This window comes from Etheostoma spectabile, chromosome 13 (genome assembly GCF_008692095.1).
Source record: "Etheostoma spectabile isolate EspeVRDwgs_2016 chromosome 13, UIUC_Espe_1.0, whole genome shotgun sequence".
NCBI lineage: Eukaryota > Metazoa > Chordata > Actinopteri > Perciformes > Percidae > Etheostoma > Etheostoma spectabile.
The window spans coordinates 23906271-23921048 of record NC_045745.1 but is presented as its reverse complement, the minus strand read 5'-3'; the positions used below and the strand labels follow the sequence as shown (position 1 = coordinate 23921048).

The 14778-nt window shown below is 38.8% G+C and overlaps 1 protein-coding gene and 1 long non-coding RNA gene across 5 annotated transcripts in view; one reads left to right on the top strand and one right to left on the bottom strand.

Annotated features, from left to right (window-relative positions):
• Positions 1-11700, top strand: part of LOC116700051 (uncharacterized) — an 11915-nt gene extending 215 nt beyond the window's left edge. Inside the window, exons 2-3 of the long non-coding RNA XR_004334555.1 lie at positions 570-573; positions 11539-11700. This is a non-coding gene — a long non-coding RNA (uncharacterized LOC116700051). The remainder of the gene's footprint in view (positions 1-569; positions 574-11538) is intronic.
• Positions 1-14778, bottom strand: part of cadm2a (cell adhesion molecule 2a) — a 200676-nt gene that overhangs the window by 53383 nt on the left and 132515 nt on the right. For 3 of the 4 annotated variants that reach the window (XM_032532852.1, XM_032532855.1, XM_032532854.1), the window contains exon 2: positions 14231-14257. The exons of the other annotated variant lie outside the window; for it this stretch is intronic. In XM_032532852.1, the coding sequence (XP_032388743.1) occupies positions 14231-14257 (27 nt within the window). The remainder of the gene's footprint in view (positions 1-14230; positions 14258-14778) is intronic. 4 annotated transcript variants of the gene reach the window in all.

The window sequence follows — 14778 nt, the reverse complement described above, 5'->3', positions numbered from 1 at the left end:
GTGTGTGTGTGTGTGTGTGTGTGTATATATGCTTTAGTGTGTTAGGTAGGCTGTGAGCAAGTAAGTAAATAATAACCATAAATCTATCCCTGTCCCTATCCCCAGAGGACAGATTTTAAAGACTGTGTGAATAAAGGCTTAGGTAAGAAAGATTATTCATTCCAAGCTAACGCTCCCGTCTTAAACCACCATCCCCCCAGGAAAGGATCATACAGCTGAAAAAGAATAGAGTGTTATATATACTGTATGTATTTATATATATACAGTATATAAGGAAATAGAGAAATAAGAAATATTTAAACATACGTTTTTAAATCCCATTCCTGTGTGATTATGTTTGATACATTTCCATTCAAACATTGATAATAATAGTAATATATCTCATTCAGCAGGCAATTTTGTGTGTGCCTTACTGCAGTTAATGACTGCACAGCTAAGATAAACAAACCCTCAAATAGCGCTTGTCTGCAGGGTTAGCAGGTGAAGCAAACGCCATCACTGACAGACCTGTGGTGAAGGACGTGTTGAGAGGGGAGTGGCGGAGGTGAAGGAGGGGAGGAGAGGTAGAGAGAGGTAAGTCAAGGAGCACGGGTCATTTCCAGTGCTGATTAAGGCCTTCTGAGGTTAATCATGCGTGTGAGAGATAGAGAGGGAAGAGCAGGGAAACGGCGGAAAAATGGATCTGAGCTATGGGAGGGTAGGAATATGTTTTATTCATGAAAGTTTTGCATGAGGCATGATCTGCCAACAATTTACCGTTCTCCTGCGCCTGCCCTCGCTCTCTTTATTACTTTCTCTCTTTAAATCACTTACTTTTTTTCTCATTTTTCTCACTTGCGCAGTTGGGCAACACACAGCCCAGTGTGATACATTGTATTTCCTTTGTGCTGGCCACAAAGGGAAGTTAATGGTTAACTGCCATACCGCAAATTGGCAATGGTGATTTTTCTGTGAAGTTCTGCACAATACGTAGTGTATAATTTTAGTTTATTACTGCAGTGGATGTGTCACTGTAAAATGTAATTGAAGATGGAGACACCTTGGTGGTAATGCACGCTTGTTGTCAACCTTGTACTCATCCTTGAAAATATAATCTGCTAGTTTGTTCTGCTTTTGACAAATAAGAAAACAAGAGATTTGGATGATTTAATGTTACGGCAATAATGCTTAACAAATCTCAACGCTCTAAACACTACAGGTGTCACACAAGAGACCCCGCAGCCATTTGTAAGTTACATTTACTTATCAGGATAGAAGTAACAAATCATTATAGAATATATTAAAGTTTCTTTTCACCTTTCTTTCCCTTTTCTCTTCTCCTCTCCATTGACACTAGTATCTATACAAAGTTACAATAGTCCGGGGATCCCTCTGCCTAAGCCCTGCATCGGTGTCTGGTGAAACACTTCCAGTGGGACTGAAAGGGCCAAAGGGGCCACAATGATGGTTATATTAGAACAGTGCAGTACTCTGTGCGCCTAATTGGCCAGTGGAGTAGGTTCTTCCATTCTCCCCACTGGCCACCCAGACCTGATTTAAATGTATCTCCTGGGGGAAAGAGGCAGCTGTTCTCTCTGATTTCCATGTCTAAATTTAGGTCCTTCCCTTACTTCACCTCCACGCTTTCACTTTTCAGTTTCGTGCTCTCTCTTTTCCAGTTCACATCCATTCCACTCAATTCCCTTTTCTCTATTCCTCTCTCTCCGTGTCACGTTTCCTCCTCTAGTTGATCCCTGAAGGGTGGCATTTCCACTTTCTTTGTCTCTCATTTTCATATTCTCTCTCTGTCTCCCGGTGCTCCCCCAGCCTTTTAAATTTATCTTGATCCTACCTTCTTTCTTGTGCTCAATTGGGCTCTATCTATCATGAAGAGTAGGGTCAGTTTAATTGCCCTCCAATTTGACTGACATGCCAAGGCTAAGCCAGGTCAAAAACATACGTATGTGCATGACATTACAAAGTAATGACACAAAGAAATTAGCTTTGTTTTATTTAACTTGAATTGGATATATGCAGTATGTCACCATAAATGCCATTTAGCAATGTGAGACCTGATTCATTTGGGATGGTGACTATGCAATGTGGGCTACAGCTGCCTCTAAACAAATAGCAAATCATTATTTTCTCACACTTTACCGTTCACACAGCTGTCTCCCTAGATGAGCTGAATCTTAAGATTTAATGGGACCACTCAGTAGTACCCTCCAGTACCCAGTGTATGCACTGGCTGATAATCAAAGCTGGCGGAAAAGCTTCCCCACGATCATTTGGATTTTTGCCTACCACACAAAGTACTGAATGCAATATTTGTCAAAAGACCAAACTATGACTTATGCCAAAAGTAGATGCCTGTGCGGGCAGTAGAGATATTCACAGGACACAAAGGAACATTCAGACAGACAGTACCTGTTGCCAAAGCAAACTACCGGACAAATAATACTAATACAAGTATCTAGGATACTTCCTGTCTGCTCTCCGACATGACCTTTCAAACAAGAGCAGCTGAGTCTACCAACCTTTCTTATTTAGGCATTCAAGAAGCAGAGAAAAAGAGAGAGATGCACGGAGACAGATGGACAGCCAGGAGCTACTGACCTTTTTAGTAGGACTGAAGCTCAACTGAGCTGTAGAGCTATAATGTATGGGTTTGGAGGACAACAATATAAAATAGATAGAGGCAGTGTACAGTTTTTTATTTGCAAATTCACAGATTAAGCTGGACAAAAATAAACACCTTATGAATGCAGATTTAAGATTTCGTCACTGCAAATTGGAATTCAAAGCATTAGTCTTGTTTTCAGAATGCCGATATGAAAACGCAATTAATCGCTGAGATCTGGGATCACAGTGATGTTGCTACAGTGCAACAGAATGCAACAACAACCAGGCAGGTTCTGAGCCAGTTAATAGTAGGTAACCCCAGAAGTTAGTGCACTTGTAAAGGTGACTAATAAACCGTGATTGCAACATAAGTGCATCAGTGTTTCCTCTATGTTGATTTTTGTAGTAGTGGCTCGCCATGGCAAAATTTCTGTCGCCACAGTATCAGAAATAGGGCAGACGTACAATGTAGTCGCGGTTTCCTTTTAAATTATCCTGCCGAGTAGAACTATTCAGATGGTATTGGGCCCGTCCAGTTTAACTCAACATTAAAGTGTAGATGTAGTTCATTGTCAAAACATTCCCTTTCTTCCGATTCGACTGTGAAACAAACAGCTCCACTAAAAACGTCACCGTGGTGGGTCCGTTCAAATTGGACAACCTTCAACTTGTCATTTCTGTCAGCTCATCGTCCTCAGTTCCTCAAAAAAAAAACAGTTCAATCACAACTGAAAATATGCGTCATTGTGTGTGAATAGAAGTGGATAAATATATTTCTTGCAGCAAAGTGTCAATTTCATTTCAAACGTGAAACATTTTGCTGCGGGGTGCGGGGCGTGCTAAAAACAAATCCTAAAGGAAACGCTGGTGCATGCACTACAGTAAGAAGAGAAGGTCAAAGGTTAACCAAAAAAGTGGGACAACATTATGCAAACTGTAAATGATGTTTAGAAAGGACAGTTTGGGTCATAATCCTATTGCATGATCCCAGGCTAACCTCTGGGTTTGAACCAACCAAGAACCAACTTGCAATACACTAGAAGTATCTTGCAAACATTATTATTATTATTATTATTATTATTATTATTATTATTATTATTATTATTAATAATATTATTATTAATGTTTTTAATACATGTTTAAACTCAAGGTAAACATAAACAAATGTTATAAATTAGGGCTGTAACGATATGCAATATGAAACCAAAATCGCAACACTCAAATCCACAAAACTGTATCATGGGAGTGAGAAGGCAGAATTGCGACACACCCCTTCCAACTCCCAGAGCTATCCTTCCCGTCCAGATCCAATGCTACCACATCTTTAAAGTACTGTTAGTATTAGTCCTTTTGGTGCCTTTTCCCTGTTTTCTCTCGTAAATTTAGTTTACTGTTAAGATGGTTAGGTAAACTGCCGTTAGTTCCTTAGCACCATAGTTCCTTAGCACCATAGTTAAGTTAACCATAGTTAGACCGGGCTGGCTGCTAGCTGGCTGGGGGCTGGGTGGATGTGTCCCCGGGCTGGGCTGTTGTTAGCGCTCATCCCGACTGAAGCCTCGCAGCACCGGGAGACTGAGGCAGACAGACAGGGGTGTGCTAGCTGGCTAAATTACCATTAGATAAATCATTTATCTAAACAGTTAATGTTACTGATGAATTTGTGATCATACTAAAAATAACTGAGCTTGTTGAACAATGTCGTAATCTTATGTTACCCACCAAGAATTAGCTAACATGATATACCAAGCATTAGTATTAGCTACTTGTCAACCAGCACCTTTACAGTAGTCACCAAAGCACTTTTCCTCTTCGGTCCCCCTACAGGTTGGAAGCGGGATTGTCCATTACTGTTACCATCACCATTATTCTTATGTCTCATTTGAACAGTGGTTGATGAACCACTGAAAAAATTTTGGAAACATTATTTTAAGGTATGAAAGAAACTTTGGTTTTGGATTGATCAATATAGAAATGAATTAATATCAATAAATAAGGTATCTGTTGTGTGTTGCAAAGTGGCATGTAATCAATGACAAAACGATGCCTTGTGGCAGAAATATAATAACTCTCCTCCAACCCCTCATTATAAATATATGCTGTTGTTTTTATCATATAGAAATAATCAAGTGTTAAACACAACCTCAAGTGACTCACAGATATTCCCCTCAGACAATCCCAAATGAGATGCAGAAGATAACATGACAGCTTTGCCATGACCAGTAAGTGTCTGTATGGTTAGACAGGTGGTTACACAGCTGGATACATCAGCTTCTCAGACTGAGTGATTCTCAGAGTGTCAGGCACCAGGGTGGCCCAGTGATTGGAGAGACTGTACAAGGTCGAGAATTTGATCATCTCAAGAGCTGGTGTGAATTCATCAACCAGCCATGTATCCTGTCACAGCGTCCTTGAGAAAGAAAACAACCTACTCCCTGGTCTAGAGCAACAGCAAAATGTTGAAAACACAAATGTACTGACTTCCAGGCAGGCTTTTTTTGTTGTTCTGGGCAAGGACCAATTTTTGCTGATAATATGGAACACAAAATGTTGTCAGTAACTTCCTGGAACAGAAGCTAGACAAGTGCATCATCACTCCCTACTCTCGCTCTGGGGCTCTTCCTCCCACTGTGACATTTTTCACACAAACTCTTCTTTTTCTCAGGAACATGTTATACACAGTCTTGTTTTTTTCTCAAGATTCATCCTGAATTCACAGTGCATCTCAAATTGGATTTATCCACATTTCATTACACTATTACACCGAAAAAGGAGCTTCCACTATTCACATTAAAATTATAGTGCGTGTCCCTGTGACATTTTTTTTTGCCAGTGAGACAAAACTAGATACAATATGTGTCTTTTTAAACATGAAAGCAAAGGGGGTTCCAGTACTGCCACTTACAGTTTCTTTTAAATCTTTTCAAAGCGGAGGAGAAGGTGAATACACGTCAACAGCCTCAAGTTTGAGCAAGCCATCCATTAAATAAGTTAGTGTTCTGCAATCACAATATTTTGTGCTAAAGAAGTGAAACATTAAACTAAATTAAAAGAATTTAAGGCGGTTTTGTTTGGAATGGGGATACAGTTACATTTAGGTTGCCATCATTGCCAAGTGAAAATACTTTACTCAACTTCCATATATCTAAGGAAATATGCATTTCCCCATTTGACAAACTCAAATAAGCTGTTTGGATATACAATCTGAATTTCAATTCAAGCTGCAACTAACTGATAACTAACAATTCACAGGATGTATAAATGTACGTGTAATATATTCCATTCATAGACACCATGCTGGGAGAATAGGTAATGATATGTAATGACATTTTTTTTTTTTTTTTAAGTTTAGTGACCTTCAATAAACTGAACTCTGTGAGTTAAGAAATATTCATATAAGTCAAATCATTATTATGCAAATAGCAATAAATTGGGTTCTTTCTGGTTCTTATAACTTTGTTCTGTTCGTGTTTATGAATGAATTGTATGTTTATTTCTGTGTGTGTGTGTGTGTGTGTGTGTGTGTGTGTGTACCTTCCTAATCTAAACTTGCTCTTTTGACAGTGATACGACCGCTGCTGTGAGCAAATTGAATGCAACCCCTGCAGAGGGTGGAGCAACCTTTGTATTCAGCACTGGTGTACAACCACCTCAGGACAGTCATTTCTGATCTGCAGATATGAAATTAATTATCTGGCACCGGAGAGGCTGGCTATGGCAGTGCTGTTGTCATTTACATACAGTAATTAGACTGGGCAGCTGTTGGGGCTGCCATCACAAAATTGACGTCAAACTTAACAACTGAAGTCAGATCAACAAAATATCACCTACTCCTCGATGTAGATAGGTGGTGTTTAAGCATGGCATGGAGTGACAGTTTGGTAGGAATCATGAGCTGTCAGAGGGGAGAATGATATCTTTTGGCTTGTTTTTGAGATTTGGAGGAGGGTGTTTCTAGTTGCATCTGGGGGTGTGAAAGGTGTTAACAGACGGTAATATAGTGATGAAAAAACATTCAGGAAGAATTTCTCCTATGATAGCACCTTCTTGTGTGTGCAAAGCACTAAAAAAAAAACATGCCAGAGCACAGAGCAGTTTCTGTTTTTTGTTGCTGAGGAAACACTACAAATCCCATATAATCATTTATGAAAAGCTCATTTCAAATTGGTAACCAGACACGCTTTCCATCATTTGCCCAGTATTCCTGCCCTTGACTCAGCCAGATCAAGTTAAAGGGCAGAGATATAAAACTCTGCCCATTCTATGTGTGTAAGCTGCCTGAGTTCAAGCTCGCTAAGTCCAGAATGGCCAGGGTCTCACTATCCTTTCTGAGCCAAGGGCAGACATATCATGGTTTTATAACAGAGGTAAACCTGGCCTTCATAAAGTCTCCATACACTGCTTCCTTCCAGCTGGCAAAAGCAAGCAGAAAAAGCTAAGAGGAAAGGTCACTTAGGGTAAGGACAAATGTACCTATTTTGACAAATACGTGAAATCAAGGAAGGATGGACCAGAGTAAACAATGGAGGTGCGAAAAATAATAATATTTAAAATGCTTCCTTCTAGCCAAAGAGGACTTGTTTCTCACACTCTCTTATATGGTCAAGCAGACGAGTGGGAGACAGGCATTTAAATTATGCTGCCCTGATTTATACATCAACTGTAAGTAGGTATAAGTGCATTTCTCAGTGTGCTTTAAATGTTATTTTCAATTTGCATAAAAGCAAAATTCAAGTCTCATCTGGTTTATTTTGAGTGCTACAAGGACACAGAAGGCAAAGCTTTGACTACGTACAGTATAGGATCAAATATTATTAGCAGTCATACACACGCTTGCTGCTGGCTTAGTAGTTTTTGTAAATTAAATGTCATAAAAGCATAAGGTCAGGGAAATCAGATTTATAGTGGCGAAGGACATTCTCAAATGTTTTCAAACTGATGTGGAGGAGAAATGTGCTTGACTTCTTTTTATCAGAGAAAGCAATTCATTTTCTTGATTTCATAAGGGTGAAGGTGGAATGATGGCAGACTAGTGTGGCATTCACAAGGGAAATCAGACTAATCATTGCTGCCACCAAAAACTCTCAAATTCCCCAAATCAACATGCTGTAGTGTGATTTTCTAATGTTTGGTGATGTGTTGACAGATACTGTTCATTTAACAGTGATCGGGGGAAACGCTTTTCGCCCCAGGGAAGATCTGCAAGATTCAGTGAACAGAAAGTGCTAGTTTTAAAAACAGCTCTTATCATGTGGCTCGTGTGTCAAGCTGCAATCCTCTTTTACCACAACTTCCAGCCAGGGCAGAGTTGACACTGAAGATCTCGTCTCAAAGCGAAGCTCAGACTGGTCTAACCCAGCATGACTACAATGGGCGTCAGTTTGGTTTGAAATGCGCTGGGGACAGAGACGCATTCGGAAGTGAATTTCCACAAGTGCCGGGTACAATGACACGTTCATTTTTTTCTCTTTTGTGCAGGTCATGTTTTGATAGACGCTGACGCAAATGTCTCGCAAATGTCTATCTCATATTGATCCTCATAACCGCTAAAAAGGCCAATTATTATGGACGTTGTCTGATATTAAGCGTTTCTGCTTCATTAGAGCTAAGGAAAAACCTAATGTGGTTCAACGTAAACAAGGATCAATGATCACCAAATTTCTCTTTCATATTGCTCCTCATAACCACTGAAAACTCTCAAAAAAATGAACACAAAGTCCAATTATTATGGATGTTATCTGGCATTAAGCGTTTCTGCTCAACATTTTCAACAGGGCAGCTGTGGGTTGACTCCCCACAGTTCTCATGGGCTTTGTAAGTCATAACGTGAAAAAGGTTAACGTGATTTGATGTATCTAAACAACAATCAATCATCCCCAAATTTCTGGTTTGATTTTTTGACAGTTTTCAGTGGTTATGAGGAGCAATATGAGACAGAAATTTGGTAATCACGGATCATTGTTTAGGTACATCAAACCACGTTAAGCCTTTTCCTCGCAATAGGCGCCAATGAAGAAGTAAACGTTAATTTGAGATTCAATAATGGTTGGATTTCGGTTCAAGTGTTCATGACAAGATATAGCCATGAGAAATTTGGTGATCGTGAAGTTAAACGTTTTCACGTTTTAGAATGTCCCGACAGGCAGTGATCAGAGAAGCGTGTAGCCAGTGCAGCAGAACAGCTGTGTCTGTGCCTGCCTTTGTGGAGATAGAGATTTTTGTGGATTTGTTGGCAACTGTCGCACCCACCGTCCCCACCGAAATCGATGTGAATGCTGAGTACATCGTTTGAGGAAACTCTTATATCAAAGAATTTTCCAAGTCCACAAATACACGTCCATAATACCTCAAACAATATCATAGAACTCTTTCCTGGGAATCATCACGTTGCTAATAGATTAAAAAAAAATTGCACCATCTTAACACAGAATGCCTAAAACTATGTTACTGACATCAATTCAATTAGCTGCAAATAAGTGTACCACAACCAAAAAATCAAAGTCAAATCAAGATAACAGTGCTAATTTGAAGTGAAGTGAAGTTCAGAACAAACACACACATATCAAGAGAAGTGTGAAGTGAAGTGTTTCACACTTCCATTGTATACATAGACATAAGACAACACGTCTTGATTATTTATAGCTATATGCGTAGTTTCTGCCGCCCTCATGAGGAATTCTAAGTAATGACAACTGTCGGTTCACCCACATGATACAAGCTTTCCATGGCCGCGCATTAATGGCTTAAATGTAACGGACGTTCATTAATATCAAAATGTTAAGCACTATAGCTTTAAACATTACACAATTCATTAAACAAGAATGTAGTCTAAGTAATATTTCAAATCTGAAAATTAAAATAATATTGGTTGAACTATGAAGCATTTTAAAAAAAAGATCATGATAATTTAAATAAACAAATCTAAAAACTTTTCACATACCCTGTAGGAGAGTGCCACTTACCCCTGGGACCACACTTGGACAATAAATGGTCTTAGCAACATTGACTATAAATAAAATACATAGATTCAGGTTCAAGACCCAGACGCACACACCACGCCATGAATTATTGAAACAAGTAGCTTATTAGGCCAACTTCTTAAATGTATAATTAAACTAGTTAAGATGTACATTTTGGTGTTATTTTGTCGTTCTTAAGACATCCTAACACAATACATGCAATCTGGCAGTCAAAATGACCGATCACGGCAATTCTAATAGTCATAGAATTCTGGCAGTTCTAGTGTTAAAATCCATGACATCCACCGAGCCAACGTGCTTATGTTATCAATAGTTAGCTCGTGCTGGTTTTCTAACTGTGTCGCAAGTCATAGGAGCTTAGCTGGGAGCTTTATGGAGACAACAAAAGTTAATGTTTGCTGCCCTACAGCTGTCAGACTTTGCATCAACTTCATAGATTACCTTCTAATAGCTGTATTCTCAGCAACGTGCAAATAAGCAAGAAACATGTTGCTTATAAATCACTAAAATAGTAGTGGCAGCACCGTTTGGCTTAGTTATCATTGTCGTTAGCATTGTGGCTAACACTATTGTTACTTTACTTTAATATGGCAAGTCGTTTTGACTGACATGATGTCATTGTGCTAACCGAGAACTGTTAGCCTTAACAACAGAGCCTCTTCACTAGCTACACTTGTTAGATCATGTTTCATTACAGAATTCTCTGTTGATTTGTGTTATTGCTGTGTGCTCGAGGTGGAATATAATGTAAACAGAGAGCGGCGTGCCAGAAACGCAATGTGCCATGATGTAGGTTCACTTCAAGGCCAGGCTGATCTTAGAAGTCCTTCTTGTTGACAGAATGTGTAACAACCATATGCTTTTGTGGCACTGACAATGCATACGCTTGAGTAGTGTAGTACATATTTAACAAGGTGCATTTGAGCATTAAATATTCAAATATTATTTGAATATTAAAAAATAACAAATGAAATTGATTGGTATTATAGAGGAAGAGTGACAGTTCTAACGCAAGCACGCACGCACGCACCCTGTACAGGTGCCATACGGTATATCTGTGTGTTGTGTTTAATGAGCGCCTCCTGCCCATTTGCATCCCTCATTCCTGACGGGACACCCATTATGTTGTCACATTTTCTTGAAATAACCCTGAGTTAATCTTCCATCAATAAAAAATAATAATAGTGTAGTCACAGGTTTAATAAATCGTTGGCTCTGTATACAGTAATCAGCTGTCCTATATATACATTTCCAAAATAATTTATGCAACAGGCATCCTTAAAGCTGGTGGAGGAAGGTTTTGGCTTGTTGGGCAAACATTCCATAATAATCTTTCAGCATATTGTAATTCAAGTGGTCTGAGAAAAGACTTTGGCATCTACTCCTTGGCTAGCTGTTTTCCGGCTTTAATAAATCTAGCATCACAGGAGACTGGCCAATCACAGGTCATTTTAGAGATATGGAGAGAGCATTCCTATTGGCTGTTCTGCCAATACAAATGCACGTGTACGTTACTTTTGGCAAAAGTTCTGTTTACCGCAGCCAGGCTAAAGACTGCAGTCAATTCAAGGCTAACCTATTAGATAAGAGACTGCATTGTAATGAATGTATACAGTACATATATGAATCAAACTGTGTACCAAAGTAATCTAGTTTATTGTCTGGAGATTAGACATTTGCTGTGAAAACAGTGGGGAGAGATGGTTTGCTTGGGTTAGCCTTTAGCCTAGCAAAAACACAGGCTTGTTTGTCATGTTTACGTTTCCTCTCATGGAGCCACAGCAGTCTCCTTGTTCAGAAGGAAGCATAAGCTGTGGCACGGCCCACTACTGCCAACCAAACGAAGAGACGCCAGAGGTGTTGTGAGAGAAAACATAAACGTGGCAGACTACCTAGTGGTTTAGCCATTTGGCTAACCCTCGTCATTGCTGCTGCTAATTAAAACTTAATTAACTAAAAGCGTTGAATCACAGTATGTCATCTCAAAGGGCTTTACAAAGAAAACGGGACGGTCATTCTCATAGAATTGTCACTATATAACAGCATGCCATCTGGATGAAATGATTCATTCGTACTCGTAAAGGTTACTGCATGAAGCCAGTCCAGCGCCTGAAGGGCGGGGCTAGACAGACCGGCAAAGGGAAGAGGTCATACTCTACTTTAAATTCTACCTCCTGCGGCTTTAACCAGTCACTCAGTCCTTCAGACACATACAGCTCTCTTGCTCTCCCAGGCACACACAAGCTGATGAACTGGTGCTTTGAGGTGAAATGAGCCTTTATCTGCCCACTGATCAGCATGAATCTTATCTGGCTTGTTATGTTTTCCTACCAATAGCCTCATTATAATGGCGAGAGAGATAGGAGGGGACATGTGCTTGACTCTGATCTACACATTCTCTGTTCCCCTCCTAAGAGTGCAATGGATTTCCTATTAGAGCCCGACCGATAAAGGATTTTTAAGGCCGATACCGATACGAATATTAGGTTATTTAAAAATCCGACATGCCGATATATTGGCCACTATACATTAAAAAATAAATGAATCCAGAAACAAGTTACAAAACATGAACAGATTTCCCTAACATTAGTTATTTTAGTTATTTATGAGTTCTCACTAAAATAATATGATAATAATTTGTTGTATTGTCACAACAGAACAGAGGAACAACAAAATATATTAAAGGTCTGATAAATAAAATATATAAAAATACAAACTTAAGATATGAAACCTAAAGTCCTTTGAACAAAAACACATTAACAAATCAGTGTTGCCAACAGGGACGTTGTAGAGCGCCTTCTGGTGGACAAACTATGCAACGCTCATGACATGGTTGACAGTCTGTTTTTAGTTTTTAAATATTAATTTATCAGAATCATTTATTTGTCATTATAAATGATTCAGATGAATGAATATATATATATATTTTATTTCTTTTAAATTGGCCATTTTAAATGTTGATACTGATAGATTGGAATTATCGACCGATAATATTGGTCGGGTTTTATTTCCTATACTGTTTGGAAAGAAAAGGATGATAGCCAGGTAAGGGTGGCCTTTAAAGAGAGGAGGGTCAACAGTGAATGAGATGGAGATCTTTTGGTCAAACACATGCGGCTGGATGTTGGCCCGGAGAGATGGTTTAAATTAATTACACTCCGCAGGTAGACAAGCTAAATGAAGTGTGAGGGGAAATGTTATGTTGATGCTGTTATTACTGGGAGGAGGAGGTAAATGGAGACAGTACTGTAAGGATTTTCACATGAGCAATATACAAATCTATCACTCCACACTAGGCAAACTTTTGAAAACAACAAACCTTGCAGCAAGCTTGAAATGCAGAATGATTTACTGTTTTGTCCAAAAACACAAGTTTTATCATTTATTTAGCAGACAACTGCGGTTAATAAACAAAAGGCCAGCTACCCACTATGATTTACATTCTCTCAAGTAAAAGCCACTTATTTAAACACGGGTCTCCAGGGAAAGATGGTGGAGAGTGCTCATGAACAACAAATAAAGGCAGAGAGTGTGGTGCATCTTCCCAAGCAAACACTGTTGACTCTGCTGGGTGAGCATGTGGAGAAAGAGTATAGATTTTCTAAAAAAATAAAGTAACTGGAAAGAGCATTTACTGTACACATTTTTGACCGCTGACTGGATTATATATAGCCACTTCAGATCAAGGTGGTTACAAGTGGTGCTATTATTCTGATTATTTGCACTCCAACACATTTACATTTGGACACATATTGTTTATATGTTCTACTTTCATTTTCATGCTTGGCTCAGATTTGGATTGTTTAACATACTATTTTACTTACAACTACTTTATTAATTCCACCAATAGCTAAAAATACTGCATTCCAACAATTTTGTGATAAATACAATCTTATGTGTACATATTGCCAATCCCAAGTTTGTTAGGTATGCCTCCCTGAGCTAATTTCTATACTTTCTTTTGACTTATTATCACATCTCTGCTCAGAAATGTGACTGTATTCAAGGCCTGTGTTTCTATAATCATTAGCCAAATATGTTAACTAAACAGAATTAGATTATATTCATGGTTGACTAAATCCTTAGTTTTGAAAGGCATATTTACTGAAGCACACAGCTAAATTAAATCAGGTTATCTCCACTCAAATAAACACTGTGCCTCTCCTCTCTGACTCTCTGATCTATAATCCATTCTCACTGTCATTTTGCAGACACATGGAATACACAGGGAATTATGTAGAATATTTTGATCATTGTAATTTACTGTCACCTCTCCAGTGCCTGTTAATGGTAAAGGGCAATATCACACAGTTAAACACCTAATTATCTATCTCTATGAGCTTAAATAATTAAAACGCAAATATGAAGAAAAAAAACTATGTATGAACATAAGATGAGCTTTATGTTGTACTTGTGCTACCATTTTAAAACTCACTTGGATTTTGTTAAAACAGTTCATTGGGTGGACAGGATTTTTTTTTGAGAACAAAGGAGGAAAAACTCTGTTTACAAAATACCCATGTGCATGTTGACTAGGTATCAGTCAATTATAAAAAAAAAAGAAATCAAAAAAGAAGGACTTTCTGTTCCACCAAGGTTTGCCATGTAAGGCTGAGTTAGAGGCACAGCAGAGAAATGCAGCCACCACTCACCTCGAGCTTTGCCTTTTGAAGCCATCACTGCAGTCCCCAAGAAGACAAGAGGGATTGGATGGACAGGAAGAGAGGCAGACGCCAGAAAACAGAGGAGAAAAAACAAAGACAAAAGACAGAGCAACTAATTAAATAACTGTATGAAGAACAGTGCATCTGTTGCGTATATGTAGAAACAGCATTGTCTTTATCTTGAATGTCAATCACGAGTGGTGAAACCCTGAAAGAGAATGTCTCGATTTCGCTCAACAGCAAATTGAGACCTTACAGTGTTGCACCTTTTAATTAGTTGTGTCATATCATCTGGATCATAAAAGGAAGCTTGTTGCTTTTTAATGAGCTCGCAAAGCCCATACGGATATGGACATACTCTATATATCCCATTCTTAATTAGTGAATGCTCTGGGTCATTAGATTTCTCTTGGAAATTACAGACTTTATGAACATTTTACACTTGCTTATCTTGTTTTCAGCTAATGACTGTATGGCTTAAGTTTTACTTAAAGAGAGTACTTATTTGTCTGTGTGTGTGTGTGTGTGTGTGTGTG